General features: G+C 37.1%; 1 protein-coding gene across 1 annotated transcript in view; it reads left to right on the plus strand.

Annotated features, from left to right (window-relative positions):
- The window catches only part of Corin (corin, serine peptidase), a 270,666-nt gene that overhangs the window by 206,736 nt on the left and 45,779 nt on the right, over nucleotides 1–18,151 (plus strand). Inside the window, exons 10-13 of the mRNA XM_048364609.1 lie at nucleotides 977–1,084; nucleotides 7,341–7,572; nucleotides 10,018–10,163; nucleotides 10,927–11,034. Coding sequence (XP_048220566.1) covers nucleotides 977–1,084; nucleotides 7,341–7,572; nucleotides 10,018–10,163; nucleotides 10,927–11,034 — 594 coding nt within the window. The remainder of the gene's footprint in view (nucleotides 1–976; nucleotides 1,085–7,340; nucleotides 7,573–10,017; nucleotides 10,164–10,926; nucleotides 11,035–18,151) is intronic.

An 18,151-nucleotide genomic window follows, 5' to 3' on the forward strand; every position in this document is an offset into this window, starting at 1 on the left:
AAAATACAAAAGATCTGACATTTATGAAAAAAATTCAGGATCACCTTGAGAAAAAAAGTTCAGTCTTCCTGATTTTAAACAAAAATAGTGACATTTCTTTTCTTCAAGGTGAGATATGATTGACAATATCCACATTGGTGGGACTGGAGATAAGAAGGAACCCAGGATAAAAAGCACTCTCATAGAATTATAGATGGGGATGTTACAGATAAACTCATACTATCATTTGTACTGAAAGGTGCTTTGTGAGATTTCCTAAATTCTACATGACATATCTGAAAATAGTTGGCTACAATATTAGGGGAGAAATGAAAGAAAATGGACAGTCATTTATCACTTTATCCAATTAATCTACAAATGACCAGGAAACCAATGGGAAAAGCAGCTCCTTCTCTACGTCTCTGAAGGAAAACCCATTAGTAAAGAGATTGCTGCCATTCACCTGTGAATGAGAGACCTGGTTCTCACATAATCACAGCTAGCCTGGTGACACTTTTTAAGAATAAACTAAAAAATATGGGTAACAGCTGCAAAAGTTGCACACTATTATAGAATATCAGTCTTGTGTTGGTTTTGATACCCTATTTATTACTGGAGGGAGTACTACAGCAGGGAGAATGGAGAGCAAACATATCATTTTGGCATTCAGAATCTCAATATATTTATATTACCCTCTTCAAATGGCATGTATTTTATCTTACGCAAGTAAAATGAGAGTACTATTTTTCCCCAGTCAAAGAAATACCCACCTAGTTTGTTTGGTTTTGGGTGTCATTTTTCCATTTCTTTCATTCCACCTGAGTACTTTTCCAATAGTTGGAATGAATTTAGTTGCCAGGAAAATGAACCTAGAAAGCCCTTATCCCACATGGGTTCATGAGTTTGGGAAAAGTTCCACTAGACATTCTTGATCCTTCGAATCATGGGTCAGGAATGTACAGATAATGAAAGCCACTGTAATTTTCCCCCTACATAGGTCAATCTCCATGCCAAGAAGGAGACCAAAGCTGCCTCTCCAGTTCCTGCCTGGATTCCTGCGGTGGCAGTTCCCTGTGTGACCTACACAGCAGTCCGAGCAACTGTAGTAAGTACAACAGCTAACAAATACAACCATGTGACATGACATGCTCAGCCCTTTTCCTCCACATTGACATTGAACCTCTGAAGCCTGCCATCTCTCCAAAAAAAAAGTATATGTATTTGATTTTTTTCTTTCTGAAAGATTGCATGTTGTAGCAGAAGAGTAGCAAAATGGTCTTCATCAGCTTCTATCAGAAACAAATGTGTCGTAGTGACTGGGCCATAAATCCACATTGTTCCATGTCATTACCACCACTTTCAAATCCACAGCAGCTCCCATAGATTCTGTTCTTGGCTCCATCTGCAGGCAGGTGTTATCTCTCTTCGCCTTTCAAGCACAGCTTCCAAAAAGAAAAGTTTATCCAAGAAGCCAATAGGAGGTAGATACATAAAACTTTGGTAGACTGTTCTTTTCATGGATTTATTTTCACCTTTCCCAAACTTTAGTGGCCTAAAATGGTTTTGAAACCACTGTGTTCATTTGTCTAAGTGACAATGTAATGGCTCCAAATGGTAGAGTGGCTCCCTTTAAATTTTTCAGAAGGGATAATGTGGGGGAAGATAGCATATGCAGAAGGAACGAATACTGAACAGATTCATGGGAAATTCACAATGAAACAGAAAATCCCCAATGATGGATATCCAGAATCAATGTCTTAAACATGAGCTCATGTTTTACTTACTTATTCCACTTTAGGTTATTGTTTGCTTCAACATTGGCACAGAGCTAGAACCCTAGAAGCGTGTAAGTCAAGTCTAGATTGGCAAGAAACAATTATGTCTTCCCAAGACATTCTCTTAGCCAAGGCCACTGATAGCTGCAATGCTGAAAGGGCAAAGGACTCACCACTGTGGATTTGCAGCAGTTTTCACTGGCCCTGTAGCCATTAGGGAGTCTTGAGGTTAACATAAAAAGTATGTTGAGAAGGAGGTTGAGAGAGGCAGCCATTTCTAAGCTTCCCTCAGTGATAGTTTACTTTGCATGGCCACAAATTAACTGTTTGACTGCCAGTGCACTACTCAGCCCCTTGTAGTTCTCATATTTGGCACAGTTACCTCTATGTATCAGTCCATTTCTCAGTTGTTAGCTGTACAATACCACAGACAAGGTAAATTATAAGGAACAGAACTTTCTCTTTGTTCATGGTTCTGGTCCAAGTTCAAGGGGCTTTATCTGGGCCATATCTTTGCCAGTGAACACAGCATCACATTCAGAGAGACAGAAGCTGGTTCTTGGCTTCTCATGAAATATCATGCAACTTCCCAGTGGTCCCCAAACATACACTGGGTGGGATCCAGCTCTTCATTAAACTCCCAAGGTGATGCCAATGTGTAGCAAAATATTTATTACTACTGATCGATTGTACTATTTCTCACTACACTGCAGGAATAGCTGACTCCTCTAAAAATTGATATGAAAAAGTTTTTTTTTAATTTTTTTATTTTTGTTTTTTTTCAAATTTTTATTATCAAACTGATGTACAGAGAGGTTACAGTTTCATGCGTTAGGCATTGGAAACATTTCTTGTTTTATGTTCCTATGTACAATTTCCAGTGGAGAGTGTCAATGGCTTCCTTTAGATGATCAGAAGGGCTTCCAATGAAAAGCAAACAAAACCTCAGAGACCACATATCTAATGAGACAATGTACCTGTAGACAATTAGGATTATAATCCTCACAAGAAATAGCTTTCAACAGTTTGTGTTACCTTGTCCAGTCATAGCCCAGCATTATATACATCCTTGTGTCCTATTAGAAAGTAAGATGCACACATATCTTTGTAGTAGAGGGTAGGAGCAAGGACGTCATAGAGGAATGAGTCTATGACTCTACTTCAGTGTACAATGTAGGCAGCTGGGAAATCTGGTGGAAAGAGCCATTCTTGGGCATGTCTCTCTCCATCTCTGTCTCCATGTTTATCATGGCTGTATGAGTCACAGAATGAATGTCAGGCCCCTAGGACTGCCTCCTCACTATCTACTCACACATTTTATCTCCTCCATATTCTAAGGCTCTTATTCAACAGTGAGGTAGAGAAAGAAATGACTATTTTTAAATAAATTTCAGTGTATCTATAGTTCCTTGGTTTCTCTTGAAAGCTCAGTTGGAAGGAATAAAATGTACAGAGGATGTGGAAAAAGTATCTAAGGTTAAACCCTGGTTGAACCATCAGTCCTTGGGAGCAAATAACAGATGTGAGGAAGGATCTCTCTATGAAAGCATTCTCAATAAATAGATGAAAAGAAAATTACTGACTTTGATTTGAATATTATTAGTGAATGACACAATAAATAATGGGTCTAAGGATGAAGTAGCCGCAATTACTGACATCACAAAAAGAAGGAAATTCGACACAATGTGGCTTCTAACAAAACAAACAAACACTACAGCCATCTATCATACTACCAAAGGCCTGAAACTTAGTCAGTACTCGAGATTCAACTGCCAGAGTTCAGGAAATCGATGATATGAAGGCATGTTTAACTATCCAGAATATGAGACCAGCAAAATCCAATCTTTGCTACTCTCAAAGGGTCAAATCCTTGAGTTTTTCACTAGTGAAATCATAAAGCAAAACAATGGGATTGAGAGAGACCAATCTAGAGATTTTAAGTCTTAAAAGATAAAACAAGGTTTTTTTTATTCAAATAGGTGAGAGTGAACTATAGTAGTTAGGTGGTAGTTTCTACTTTTGTCATAAGACATTAAAGAAGAGCAAGAAAATGACAACTGTGAAGTCTACTACTGACTTTGAGAACAAAAGAGGTAGAACTGGATACATAGAGACATTTCTGGGTCTTGTCAAATTTCAGTTTCTTGTCCCAGATATTGCTTACAATCATAAAGCTATGAAGGTGTTTGCATGATAATACTTCACCAGATAATTACATATAATGATAAAAGGAGTGTTAGGGTTTGAGACAAAGATGAAACTGGATGTTGAAGAGTAACATGAAAATAACCATGATTGAACCTATGCTTTCCAGTGACTTCTGAATATTGCTTCATGTAATATCTTTGAGTTTGTGCTCCCAGCTTTAGGGTGACGTTAACAAGTTCATTCAGAGCCTTAAAGATGAATATTACTGACACCTCATCAGGCTTCTTTTTTAAATGGATGTTTATTTAACCTCATCTCCACTCAGGACACTATAGCAGTTACTGCAGAAACTTGTACAGAAAAATCAGATCTGGGAGCATCTTCCCATTTGTGATGTGATCACCCTCTAGCGACCATTGCAAATCAGGCTCATAAGTGAGTCTCATGCTTAAGAAATAAAAATATATTGATGCCATATACCACAGATTTTAGGGAAGATAGATAGCTTGAGAGCTTAACTTGTTCAGCAAACGCTGAAGAATGTCTTATGAAGGAATAAAACACAAGATCCAATCAAGCTTATCATACTGAATAAAGATCTTCAAAATAATATATGAGCATTACTTAATGCTTTTTATCTCCCTTGGCTCTGAAACTTTTTGAAGTTAAATTTTTATCACAAATCAGAAAGGGGGAGAGGGAAGGGGGAATGAGGGAGGAGGTAACAAACAGTACAACAAATGTACCCAAGGCCTAAGGTACAAAGCTGAAAGTGATGCATTCTCCATGTGTCAAAAGATGGAAGAACTGTTCATGTCCTATATCCTATTTTCCAAAAGGAAATACACTAATAACAAGTTAAACATCAATGGGGTGGTAGGAAGTAAAATGAGGGGAACAAAAGACTGCATCAAAAATTGGTGTGAACGATCCAATTTTGGATAATTACAAGTATATTAAAAATACTAGGGAGATATGCATTACTGTCATGGTAAGGGATAAGTAATGAAGCAACCAAAGCAAGTTGAAGGATAATAAAAATAGTTTGGTTATTCTTTGCGGAAAGCAATTTGAAACCTCTGTTTAAGTCTGCAAAGTTCTGTGAATACAATGTGAAAGATATGGAAAGGCACAGGAAAGCATGAAAAGGCTAGGAAGCTCCAAACCTGCCTATCAGCTTTCACAGTTGGTGAAAGGAATAAGAGAGATGATGTACTATTTCTTTCTGTTTCTGTTTCTTGTGATGCACTGTTTCTTTCTTTTTAATATTATTTTCATTTTTTACAAGGTACATAATTTATAGGCTGAAAAAAATTTAAGTGTTTTTCTTTGTCTCGGTCTGGGAATATATAATAGATTACTGTCACCCAGGTGATTTGTAAACACCACTGATTCTCACAGTTCTAGAGGCTGGCAGTGTGAGATCAGGGTGCCCACACACTTTAATGAGGACTGTCTTGTAGGGTAGAGTGGGTAAGATTTCTCATTGCATCTTCACACAATGGAAGGAGGGGGGCATGAGAGAGTTCCCTGGTCTCCCATTTGCAAGGCCATTAATCTCACTTAAGAAGGCTCTGCAGTCATGACCTAATTACCTACCATAGCCCCAGTTTTCAAACAGTATCTCATTGAGCATTGAGATTTAAACTATGGACTCTGGGGGTGAGAGGGCACAAACGTTCAGCCCTCAACACTCCTTTGTAAATCCAAGGATACAATAAACTGGACCAGTCCCCTCCTTCCCTGGCTCTTCTTTTTTCCGTGTGTGTGTGTGTGTGTGTGTGTGTATGTGTGTGTGTGTGTGTGTTTATGCATTCTTGCTCAAGATTATGCCCAATTCCCAGCACTGGGCCTCCCCTAGGAAGTAAAGATTCCAATAACACTTTGTCAGTAATGTTTGTAATCTGGCCAGTGTCAGATTCCTTATGAACATAGCATCTGTGAAGCCCTCAGTTTCTTTCAATAAATAAGTAGTCTAGGGCTATTTTAATATTCCATACCAGCTCTTACTGAGGATCTATTTGCATGTATGTTATTTCTCTATCAAGTAAATAAATTTAATTGGAATAATTATGCTTAATAGGGCATGGAGTCTTCAGTCTGCTTAGGTTAATTTTGACAGGAAACTTGTCTGATTTCCTGTCTCACCTCTAGAAATGTGCCAAGACTGTGGACATTCATAGTAGCAGGACTATCCTTTGTCAGCACTTTTACATTTTTATTGTCTAGGATCATTCTCCTGCTCTTTTCTTTCCTTCAGTCTAGCACTGTGTTGGATATACAGATTCTGAGACTAAGAAATAGTCTCCTTTTTTTTTCAAAAACCTCAAAACCTCAAAATTTCTGGGCATTTGTGGTTCATGCTTATAATCCTAGCTGTTTAGGAGGCTGAGATGTGAGTATTAGGGTTCAAAGCTAGCCTAGAAAGGAAAGTTTGTGAGACTCTTCTATTTCTAACGAACCATCAAATGCCTAAAGTGGATCTGTGGCTTACGTGGTAGAACACTAGCCTTGAGTACAAAAACAGAAGGGATAATATCTTGGCCTTGAATTCAAGCCCCAGTACTGGCACAAAAACAAGAACAAAACCAATCAACCTCAAAATTGTGTAAGTAGGGAAGGCAAATAAGTAAAAAGCACAACAGGACAGAACAAGTATAGAACAGTAACATGCTTAAAATACCAGAACACACAGAAGAGACTCATTCTAGGAGAAATGAGGAGAGTGGTTAGCTCAGGAGACTTCTTCAAAGAAGTGTCCATACTGAGTTCTCCAAGCCACAGAGGAGACAAGTTGGTAGGGAAGATAGAGAAAAGAGTTGGACCTGGAAGCATGTGCTGGCTGTCCAGGACAGTTGGGCATGGTCCTGTTGGAGGAGACCATATTAAGCATGCCAAGATAAGAGATGGTGCACACAGACATCCAGTTCTTAAATCACAGTGTTGCCTTCTATTTCAATCTATTAATCAACAATAAGGTGTATAGGCAGAAGTTGTCTAAGTGTGTATTTAATTAAATCCGTTGCCTTTTTTAATAATAGTGAAGATAATATGGTCTATTCTATCTTAGAAGTGATGAATTAATCAGAAGCAGGCAAATGGAAGTGAGTAAAAAGAGTGATGAAAGGGAGTCATTCTGAGATAAATCCAATCAAAGAAACAAATGAGAAAACTGTAAAATGTGCATGCTGGGCACTGTGCTAGCTTTCCTCAACGGAAATGAATGTTAGCTTACCATACACTTCATTAATCAACTTCCTTATGTTTTTGTTAATCCCAGAACAATGATATATAGTACTTGCAATTTAGTTGTCTTAGCTACTCTAATGACAAAGAATAAAGCATACTAAGTTTGTATTAAGTTGTTTTTATCTGGGAAATTGAGGGGAGTGAAAAAAAGACAATTTATATGTGTATTTTGTTTGCATTTATTGTAAGGTCAATGTGAACCAATTACCCTGGAACTCTGCATGAATCTGCCCTACAACTATACAAATTATCCAAATTACCTTGGCCACCAGACTCAAAAAGAAACCTCCGTCAGCTGGGAATCTTCTCTTTTCCCTGCACTTGTTCAGACCAACTGTTACAAATACCTCATGTTTTTCGCTTGCACCATTTTGGTTCCAAAGTGTGATGTGAACACAGGCCTGCGCATTCCCCCTTGCAGGTAATATGCTGGGTCTCTTACAAGCATTCTTAATTTATCTCATGGGTAACCAAAGAAACAGAGTTACTTGAGTTTGGACAAACTAAACATTGCTAAATAACATATGTAAATAGGAAAGAAGTCAGAGTTTTAACCAAATAGCTGACTAAGTTTTTATACCTGAATGTCAAACAGGGATGGTGTGAGCTTACATTGATGACAGGTCACATACTTTAATCAAGTAAGATCACATGTTTTTAATTTGGATCAAGAAGTTGTTGTTTTTTTTTGTTTTTGTTTTTTTGTGTGTGTTTTTTTTAGTGTAAATTATCCAGGCACCGGTGGTTCATGCCTGTAATCCTGGCTACTCAGGAGGCTGAGATCTGAGGCTCATCGTTCAAAGCCAGCTGAGTCAGGAAAGTCTGTAAGGGTCTTATCTCCATTTAACCACCAGAAAACCAGGAATGGTGTTGTGGCTCAAAGTGGTAGAGCACTAGCCTTGAGCAAAAAAGCTCAGGGACAGCATCAAGTCCCTAAGTTCAAGCTCCATGACCAACAAAAAAGCGAAAGCAAAACAAACCCCAGTTATTGTTGGGGATGTGCCTTAGTGGTAGGGTCTGTGTTTAACATGTTTAAGCAAGAGTGTGGCCCAGTGCCAAGAACAAAACAAAGCAACATGTAAGTGAGCAAAGGAAGGGATATATCTTTTTTTTCTTGGGTAACATTCATATGTTCCAAATGCCGCATTTTGGTAGCAGTCATAAATTAAAAAATATTTTGCAGGGAGACAGGACACCTACATGCCATCCTCACAGGTTGCACAGAGATGGACATTACTGACATTTTTCTGTCTGTCTGAATGAACTAAGTACAATTCAGCATTACAAGCTGGCAGCTTAGACCTGTGTCTTAGGGATAGCCTAGGGGTCAAGTCTATTTCTGTGGCCTTCACTGTCTGACTTCCAGCCCTAAATGTCCTCTAGCTGCTTTAGTAGCCTTAAGGCAAATTCTGTACTCTTTCTCAGCCTCAGTTCCTTTACCTGATGATGTAAGTGTGCAAATAGTTGCTGAGTTTTTAGGAGAGTACATGAAATAAAATGTTCATAAATGTAAAATATCTTCGTTGAATTAAAAGCTCTTTGATGCCTGATAGAGCTAGGAGGATAGCACAGAACACAACTGCTTAGTGGTGGTATTTTTTTCCTTCTTCTGCATCATATGCTAGAGGTTATGGACAGAGATTTTGTACAATATGGCTTCCCCAAAGTCAGTTGCTACTCCCATCAGAGTTGTCCATCTTTCCTATCAGCAGTGCTGCACAGATGTGTTTGCCTCCACATGAATGGTGAGTGTAGAAACTGTATGTTGGGATCAGGAGCCACAGAATTATGGAAAAGCAGTGATATCAATACAGTGGACAGCCAGGGAAATAATAAATTAAATGCTATCAAATGAACAGCAATCTAAGGGCATCTGTAGAATCAAGATCAGAAATGATAAAATTCTACACAACTGAACATATGTGAAAATGGAGACAGTAAAACTTGACTTGTACAAAAATAATGCTGAAATTTTCTGTGAATGCCTTTTAAGGTATTACAAAAGAAGATCTACTCATTTTGTGTTGAAATATTATTTGCAAATCTCAGTCGAGTTTTGCTAAATAAAAATAGTGAACGATTACTTTGAATAATACTGCACAGTCTTGAGTTTGATTTTATTTTCACATGCATATAAAAATTTCCCAATGCAACATTCCTTGCTGTAAATATAAATTTCCACCCAGATATTATCTTTTCAGAATGTGAGTTTCATATTAAAATGATTAAGATAAGAAGGATTGTGAGATATTATTCTATCTGCATTCCAATGAACTTTTTTGGGAAACTTTAATTCTATGCTTTGATTTATACACTGTTTATCATCTTCAGTGACTCTCAATATGAATTTTACTTTTTGTTATTATTTATAAAAAAAAGTTAAATTATGACAAAAACATGCTTATTAGTTGCTGAAGCAATATATAGCTGTTTTGCCCCCATCTTAACATGAAATTTAAAGATATATATCTGTAAAAGAGTAGCATTGTTGAGCCCTTGCAATTTACTAAATACTTGTGTATCATTATGCTGTCTCCTATTCAAAATAACCTTTGGATTGAAGTATGTGGCATTAGGGTTGATGCCTGGGGCCAAACACCACACAGATATTGACAAGAACAGCGCCTCCTAGAATGGGCGTGCTCTGTATTCTTTCCATTTTATAGTAAAAAAAAAAAAAAAAAAAAAAAAGAGGGAAGAGAGTCACAGTGTATTGTCCAATAGTAATAATCAGTAGTTAATTTAGATAATAGCAATGCATATATCCATATTTATATAATCAACATCTTATCTATCAATTGCATCCTAATGTATGTCTCTGATGGAACTCTTTTTGCCACTAACATTGTTTTTCTTGCCCTTTTAGAATACTATGTGAGCACTCTAAAGAACGCTGTGAGACTTTTCTTGGAATTGTGGGCTTACAATGGCCTGAAGACACAGATTGCAATCAATTTCCAGAGGAAAATTCAGACAATCAAACTTGCCTAATGCCTGATGAAGATGTGGAAGGTTAATTTTCAATTTAACTACTGCAGGTTATTGAACACAAATAAGCATAGCACCTGCCTTTTGCAGTCTATGTTTTTGTTGTTGTTGTTGTTTTCTAGTTAGGAGCCAACCAGGCTGTGTAGGTGAGTGAATCTCTGGTTTGGATTGCATTGAAGACATTGGTGCCTTTCTGTTACACAGTTATAAATAAATATATAAATAAATAGTTTTAAGCAACAAAAAATGATACGAGGTAGATATGAGTCGTGAGCTCAGTGTTCATCTGTTTATCATTTGAAGCATCCTGCTCACAGAGGTGATTATTGGTGGATACTTGCATACCTGAAAGGAATGGTGATGACCAAGCCTTGCTTCCACCAAGTGCAAAATATTGTGAGGTCATGGAAATATAGGCTTATTATTCAAGACATAGAATTGGGGCCCATCATTCATCATAGAATGTGGAAATTATGTTGACACATTGAAACAAGCTGGGTAGTTAAGGTCATAGGAATTTCAGGCACAGGCAGATGGTTGTCCATTAAGAAGCTAATCACTGGAAAGTACAGAAGTGTTGATCTTGGAGGATGGTGCCAAGGATGAAGGAGAAAAATATGCTGATCAGTAGACAGAAGAAAGCCAAGTAAACGTAGCTGTTTTAGCTTTGTGAAGGTCCATCTTACCTTTAGTACTAGCAGCTCAACAACATCCCACATGTATATAGATGAGTGTGGTAAAGGTTTAGGGAGTTTCTGTTCACTGAACGTTCCATTGTTTTGAATAGAATGTTCCCCTAGTCACTTCAAGTGCCATTCAGGACGGTGCATTCTGGCTTCCAGAAGATGCGATGGTCAAGCTGATTGTGACGATGACAGTGATGAGGAAAACTGTGGTATGTATGTGACATGAAAATTTCTTGATTGTAAAGTAATAAATGGAAAAAACAAAGAACTATGTTAAAAGTATAAACTGTCCACTTGCAGTAAATATTGACTATGATAGAATGCGAATGTTTTTCACTTCTGAAAGCATGAAAAGTGGACAGAGGTTGATGTTTTCTCTGTTAACACTTTTCCCTAACACAACTTATTGCTATTCACTATTTTGTGATCTCTGTCAAAAATAAATCATTACATAAAAGAGCTTTTGAGAACATATTATATTGATTAATTTAACAACTTTGATGAGATATGTGCTGTGAGATATAATTTTAAATGGATTGTTTAGATGATTTAAAGAGATTGCATGATTTCCTGTTGTATACATAGGCCTCACTTTGCAATACAGGAATGAATATCTGAGAAATGCAAAATCTTAGTTTTAAAAATCAGCCTTACAAAGGCTAACCATTCTGTGTGAACTTGGTAAAAAAGACAGCATAGTATAAGGATTTGATTATGTTTAAATATCAAGTTTCTGGCTAATGAATTTTTATCAATATTTTAAGTCACACAAGAGAATATCAAAATGATGCTTCTATTTGTAACCTTGATGATGCATGTTGAAACGGGTAATAAAAGGCTAAACTGCTCATACACATGAAAAATCATCTTTGTTATTAAAGTGTAAATTAGTTGTCTGGCTTAGAGTCAAAATAGTAGCATCTTTGCATGTCATCTGTATTGTCAAACAGGTATCTAGATACACTAGGACAAAGTTCAGATAACAGCATTCAAATTTAACTGGAATTCATTTTCATACTCTCTCTTATTTGATCTCTTTTCAAAGGAGAAAATGCCGTTCTTGATGCTTGCTATTGAGCTCCAAAACCACCATTGGCACAGCTAGAAGGGCCACTGGTGATTTAAATGCATTTTATCTTTTTTGTTTTGGCACTTGCTAGGTAAGCACTTTGCCACTAAGCTACATCCCAGTGCCAAATGTTACTTTTTTGTTGTTGTTTTTGGGGTTTTTTTTGTTTGTTTAGCCAGTCCTGGGGACTGAACTCAGGGACTGACCACTGTCCCTGGCTTCTTTTTGCTCAAGGCTAGCCCTCTACCACTTGAGCCACAGTGCCACTTCTGGCCTTTTCTATCTATGTGGTTCTGAGGAATTGAACCCAGGGCTTCATGTATACAAGGTGAGCACTTTACCACAAGGCCATATTCCCAGCCCTGTATTCTAAATCTTATTGAAATACCTTGTAAACCTTGGTTCCTCACCTTATAAGCCCAAAATGTGTCAGGAAATCAGCAAGGGGCGATGCTGTTTAATAAACAGAATTAATGGAGTAAACAAAATGGTTGAAGGGATTTCCAAAACCTAGCCCAGCTCTGATTATTTAGGTTGTCATGCAACAAAATAAAATTGATACTTTATTTATTGGACATGTATAAGGCAATACATCTTTTGAGATCATTTTATTCTTTTGGCCTTTGGGGTATGAAATATTGCCTTACTCACCCATATAAAATTTCTGTAGTAGACATTGCCCTTCTGATCTCAACAAAATGTCATATACAATCAACTAAATCCTATCAACCATATTAAACATGGACAAGGGCATCTTCCAGAAAATTATAGGTGTCAGAATAGTGTAATTTCAGAACGGTGTATCAGAAGTAATTTCTCTATGGAAGAACAGACAATATTTTGAGAACTTGCTGTTATTCACTTCTTTGTGATCTATCAAAAATAAATCAAAATTTACTTACTGTCACATCAATGGGTTTTTGAGAATGTACTGTATTGTGTCACTTAACAACTTTGATGCATTATGTGTTCTGAGATGTAATTTAAAATGGAATATCTGAGATTATTCAAAAAGGCGACATGATTCTCTGTTGTAAAGCTAGTTCTCAAGTTACAGTAGAGGAATAAATATTTGAGGAATGCAAAATCTTAGTTTTAAAAGTCATCCTTACCCAAACCAACCATTCTGTATTCTACAATATATTATACAAAAAAGAAGTTCAAAATACTGTAACATGGTATAAGAATTCGATTATGCTTAAAGATCAAGTTTCTGGTTTCATAAAAGAGAATATCAAAACAATAGGTTAAATCACCTAATCTCTAATGTTCAAAATATTGGTACCACTATTGAGAGGTGTGCAGAACAATGAATAAGAAATCAATGCAAGTGGAATTAAATGAATCTCTTGAATGGTGATAATGTATAAGAAATCTCTCATTGAATTTTCTAAAGCAATTTATGATATATATTTTAAACATATTCCCTTGGGGACATACATTTGCACTTGAATGGGTTTGTCCAGTGTGGTGGGAGACCACTACACCTATAACCAAATAAGAAAGTCAAGTCAGAGGAAGTAGTAGGTCATCTACTTCCTGTTTTGCTGTCTGTTTTCATAAGCATACCATTTGGTAATACAAATATCAGCTCCAGCAAAGCTGGTTTTCATCCATTCTTCAGTATCTTTTGGACTTAATTTCCATCCATCATGTATTAGCTGTTGAATACTTGGGCTTTACTTGATAATGTAATCGTTAACTATCCAGTCATGAATTGGAGCTTTCTCAGAATTTTTAACAGTGTTACTAGTTTTTTCCCTTTAAAGCATGCTTATTTTGCTTTGTATTTTTTTTAGCACTGTAGAGCTGGAACATGTGGTTGCCAAAACAATTTATAAAAACACCTTTAAATTATATTTGAAACAATTTGGTGATAAACAACATTGTTCTTAAATGTTTTCTCTCATGGTAAAGGTTCATTGCTCTGATTATATAATGGCTCATATAAACAAGAGCAGAAAAGGTTGCCCGTACCAGGAATATTTTTAAGAATTGTTGAAGAATTTTGCCAGCCTGAAGGCATTGCCAAAGTATTGATTTACAGAAGAACAAGTCAGGGATCCACAAAGTTATCACTGTGTCAGCACAGAAGTACTTTTTTGTCTTAAGCTGATGGTTTGTTTGTAATTAAACATATTCCTGCCTAGACTGGCTTTGGACTAGAATCTTACTACTATCTCAGCCTCCTGATTAGCTAACATTACAGGGAAGAGCCACTGGCACCTGGCAAAATAACTCTCTCATTACATGAATACAACTTTATAAGTACTCATTGATCCTTATTCTAAGAAAAAGAGTGGGAAAAGATAGTCACAAAACAAACACTTCAGTGTCCTTTAAAAAATATATCTTCCAATTATAAACTGCTGTTGACAACGGTCTTTGGTCTCTTCTTACCTTCAAAAAGTAAAAATAGAAATTTAAATTATAACTTGAACCATTTCTGAGAGTCAAAATATTCATAACATGTATTCAAAACTCTGTGATACACGTGGGTTTGATAGCTTGATTATGGGAAGAGAGAAAACAGATAATAATGAATGTTAATAGAATACCCATTTAATAATTACAGACATCCTGTGTAGCAGGCATCATTGTTATTGTTAGCAATATCAAAACTTGGGCACAGAGAAGCTGAGAAATGAACCCAAAGCTTTCACACAAAGCAAGGGAGGCGAAGTAGTGGTGAGAGGTGTACTGCCGTTATTTCTCCCACCAAAGCATACGGCATGTTCTCATGGTAGAAAGTGCTTCAACAAAAGGCCAGTACCCAGATGCCATCTGGACCTTATTTCATAGGAATATTTGCAGAAATATATTTCATTGCTTTAGTTCTCAGTTTTCTCCCATAAATGATCACCACACTAACATTATGGTATTACCATAAGCATTAAAACCAATAACTGAAATATGGCTATATAGTGGAAAATAAATGTTCATCTCTATCTGCTGTTATATGTGAGGATACAGTTTAGAAGGCATTTTGCTTCAGACAATCTGTTTCTATGGTCTACTAGCAGCTCCTCTTTCCGAATGTCCAAATTCTTCCTCCTCTTAGGAAGGTTGCCATGAGCCTCATAGTTCCCACTAGTATTTGTGTGTTCACAGATGAGAAGCCCCAGACTGAGTGGCACTGTGGGATGTTAGACCTCTTTTTCAATTTACTTTGCACTCTGGTATGATCTGCAGACAGTGTTTGGCAGGAGCTGGGTCACAGAGGGAGACTGCAGCCTCCTTCTCAGATCTCTAACGTATATTATTCTCAAACCATGACAGATGGCATCTGTTGTTCTCTGCCAGCGGAAAACTCAAGTAATATTATGTCCATGAGTTCTTGTCATTGATGTCCCTAAACCCAAGTACACTCGAGAGAAAGAATCTCAATATTGATTTCTTATGTCTTTGGTTAGTGAAACACTCTAAAACTCATTTTATCTCAGTGAAAAATTATCTTCTGTAGACTTCCTTCAATAATGATCCTGAATAAGGATTTTCAAAAATGAGTTTTCGACCCTTCATAATTGATTCTCAGAAATCTGAGTCAACTAGCTACCAAAGTTCTTTGAATCATCTGTATTATGCCAGATGAGAAATAACATTTTTAAGTGAGCCCTCATTTGATCACTACTTGACATTTCATGTATCTGAAAATAAATTATCTCCTCCTGGGAATCAGAGATAATTTTGCTCCTTACATGAAGTGAAGTTCTATTTGAAATACCTATAGGTTAAGGATCCACTGCCTGCTAGACACTACTATAAGCAGGAAAGTGAAGGATTATCAAAGTTCAATGTCATGTGGTTAACACTTTACAACCCTCAGAGCCCTGCAAAGCTATGAACATGACTAGAATGACTAGAATATATTAGACTGTATTTTCATCAAAAGGCATTTTGTTATAGTTCTTTTTTTGTAACAGTATATTTATATTAAAAAACCTAATTTAAGATAAAGAAAACCCCTCAAATTCTGTTCTATTCTATTGCATTTATTATTTTTTTAAATTTTTTAATATCAAACTGATGTACAGACAGGTTACAGTTTCATACGTTAGGCATTGGATAAATTTCTTGTATTGTTTGTTACCTTGTCCCTCATACCCCCCTCCCCCCTCCCACTTCCCTTTCCCCCGCTGAGGTGTTCAGTTCACTTACACCAAACAGTTTTGCAAGTATTGCTTTTGTAGTTGTTTGTCTTTTGTTACCCTGTGTCTCTCAATTTTGGTATTCCCTTTCAATTTCCTACTTCTAATACCAGTATATACGGTTTCCAATATACTCAGATAAGATTACAGAGATAGTGTAGGTACAACCACAGGAAGGTGATACAAGAACATCATCAATAGTAGAAGCTACAGATACAGATGGGACGTTGAAAGTAGTTACAACTGTGATATAACAATTGTTTCCATAACATGGAGTTCATTTCACTTAGCATCATCTTATGTGTTCATAAGGGTATAGCTATTGGGCCTTGTGATGCTCTGCTATAACTTGCCTAAACCTATACTAATTATTCCCAATAAGGGAGACCATAGAGTCCATGTTTCTTTGGGTCTGGCTCACTTCACTTAGTATAATTTTTTCGAAGTACTTCCATTTCCCTACAAATGGGGCAATGTCATTCTTTCTGAAAGAGGCATAAAATTCCATTGTGTATATGTACCACATTTTCCTGATCCATTCGTCTACTGAGGGGCATCTGGGTTGGTTCCAGCTTCTCGCTATGACAAATTGTGGTGCGATGAACATTGTTGTGCTGGTGGCATTACTGGGATTTTGTTTGTGGTCTTTTGGATAGATACCCAAAAGTGGGGCTGCTAGATCATAGGGGAGTTCTATATTTAGCCTTCTGAGGAATCTCCATACTGCTTGCCAGAGTGGCTGAACCAGTTTACATTCCCACCAACAATGAAGTAGAGTTCCCTTTTGGCCACATCCCCTCCAACAATTATTATTGTTAGTTTTCTTGATATATGACATTCTTACTGGGGTGAGATGGAATCTCAATGTTGTTTTGATTTGCATTTCTTTTATGGCCAGTGATGTAGAGCACTTTTTCATATGTCTCTTGGCCATTCTCATTTCCTCATCAGAGAAGTCTCTTTGTAGGTCTTTAGCCCACTAGATGAGGGGGCTATTGGTTCTTTGAGGTTTTGTTTTGGAAGAAGGTAAATTTTTTAGTTCTGCATATATTTTAGAGATGAGGCCTTTGTCCGTTGAATGGCCGGTAAAGATCTTCTCCCAGTCTGTGGGTTTTCTGTTTATCGTGCGAGCTATGTCCTTTGCCCTGCAGAAGCTCTGCAGTTTGATGCAGTCCCATTTGTCCAGCCTTTCTTTGATTTGTAGCCGTTCTGGGTCTTTGTTAAGGAAGTTCCGTCCTGCACCAAGGCGCCCAAGTGTTTCTCCTACACCTTAATTTAGTGTTTTCAGGGTGTCTGTTTTGATTTCGAGGTCTTTAATCCATTTGGAATTGATTTTGGTGCAGGGTGATATATAAGGATCTAGTTTAAGTTTGTTGCATGTGTTGAGCCAGTTTTGCCAGCACCATTTGTTAAAGAGGCTATCTTTCTTCCATACCATTGTTTTAGCTCCTTTATCAAAGATTAAGTAGGCGTAGTTCTGTGGGTTCATTTCTGGGTCTTCAATTCTGTTCCATTGGTCTTCAGGCCTGTTCCGGTGCCAATACCAAGCTATTTTTATTACTATACCTTTATAATACAGCTTGAAGTTGGGTATTGTAATTCCTCCAGCACTGTTCTTTCTGCTTAAGATTGTTTTTGCTATTCTAGGTCTTTTATTGTTTCATATGAATTTCTGGATTGCTTCCTCTATTTCATTAAAGAATGGTGTTGGGATATTAATGGGTATTGCAATGAATTTGTAGATAACCTTTGGCAATATTGCCATTTTGATTATATTAATCCTCCCAATCCTGGAGCATGGGAGGCTTTTCCATTTCCTTAGTTTTGACTTAATTTCATTTTTCAAGCTTTTAAAGTTCTCATCAAAGAGGTCTTTCACTTGTTTGGTTAAGGTTATTCCTAGGTAGTTGGGGGCTATTGCAAAAGGAGTTGCTTTCCTTATTTCAGCCTCGGTCTTCGGGTCATTAGCATAGAGAAAGGCCGTTGATTTTTGAGGGTTTAGTTTATATCCTGCAACTTTGCCAAAGTTTTGGATCAGCTCTAGTAGCTTGGGGGTAGAGTCTATGGGATCCCTTAGGTATAGGATCATGTCATCTGCGAAGAGAGAGA

Source organism: Perognathus longimembris, chromosome 16 (genome assembly GCF_023159225.1).
Source record: "Perognathus longimembris pacificus isolate PPM17 chromosome 16, ASM2315922v1, whole genome shotgun sequence".
In the NCBI taxonomy this organism is placed as follows: domain Eukaryota; kingdom Metazoa; phylum Chordata; class Mammalia; order Rodentia; family Heteromyidae; genus Perognathus; species Perognathus longimembris.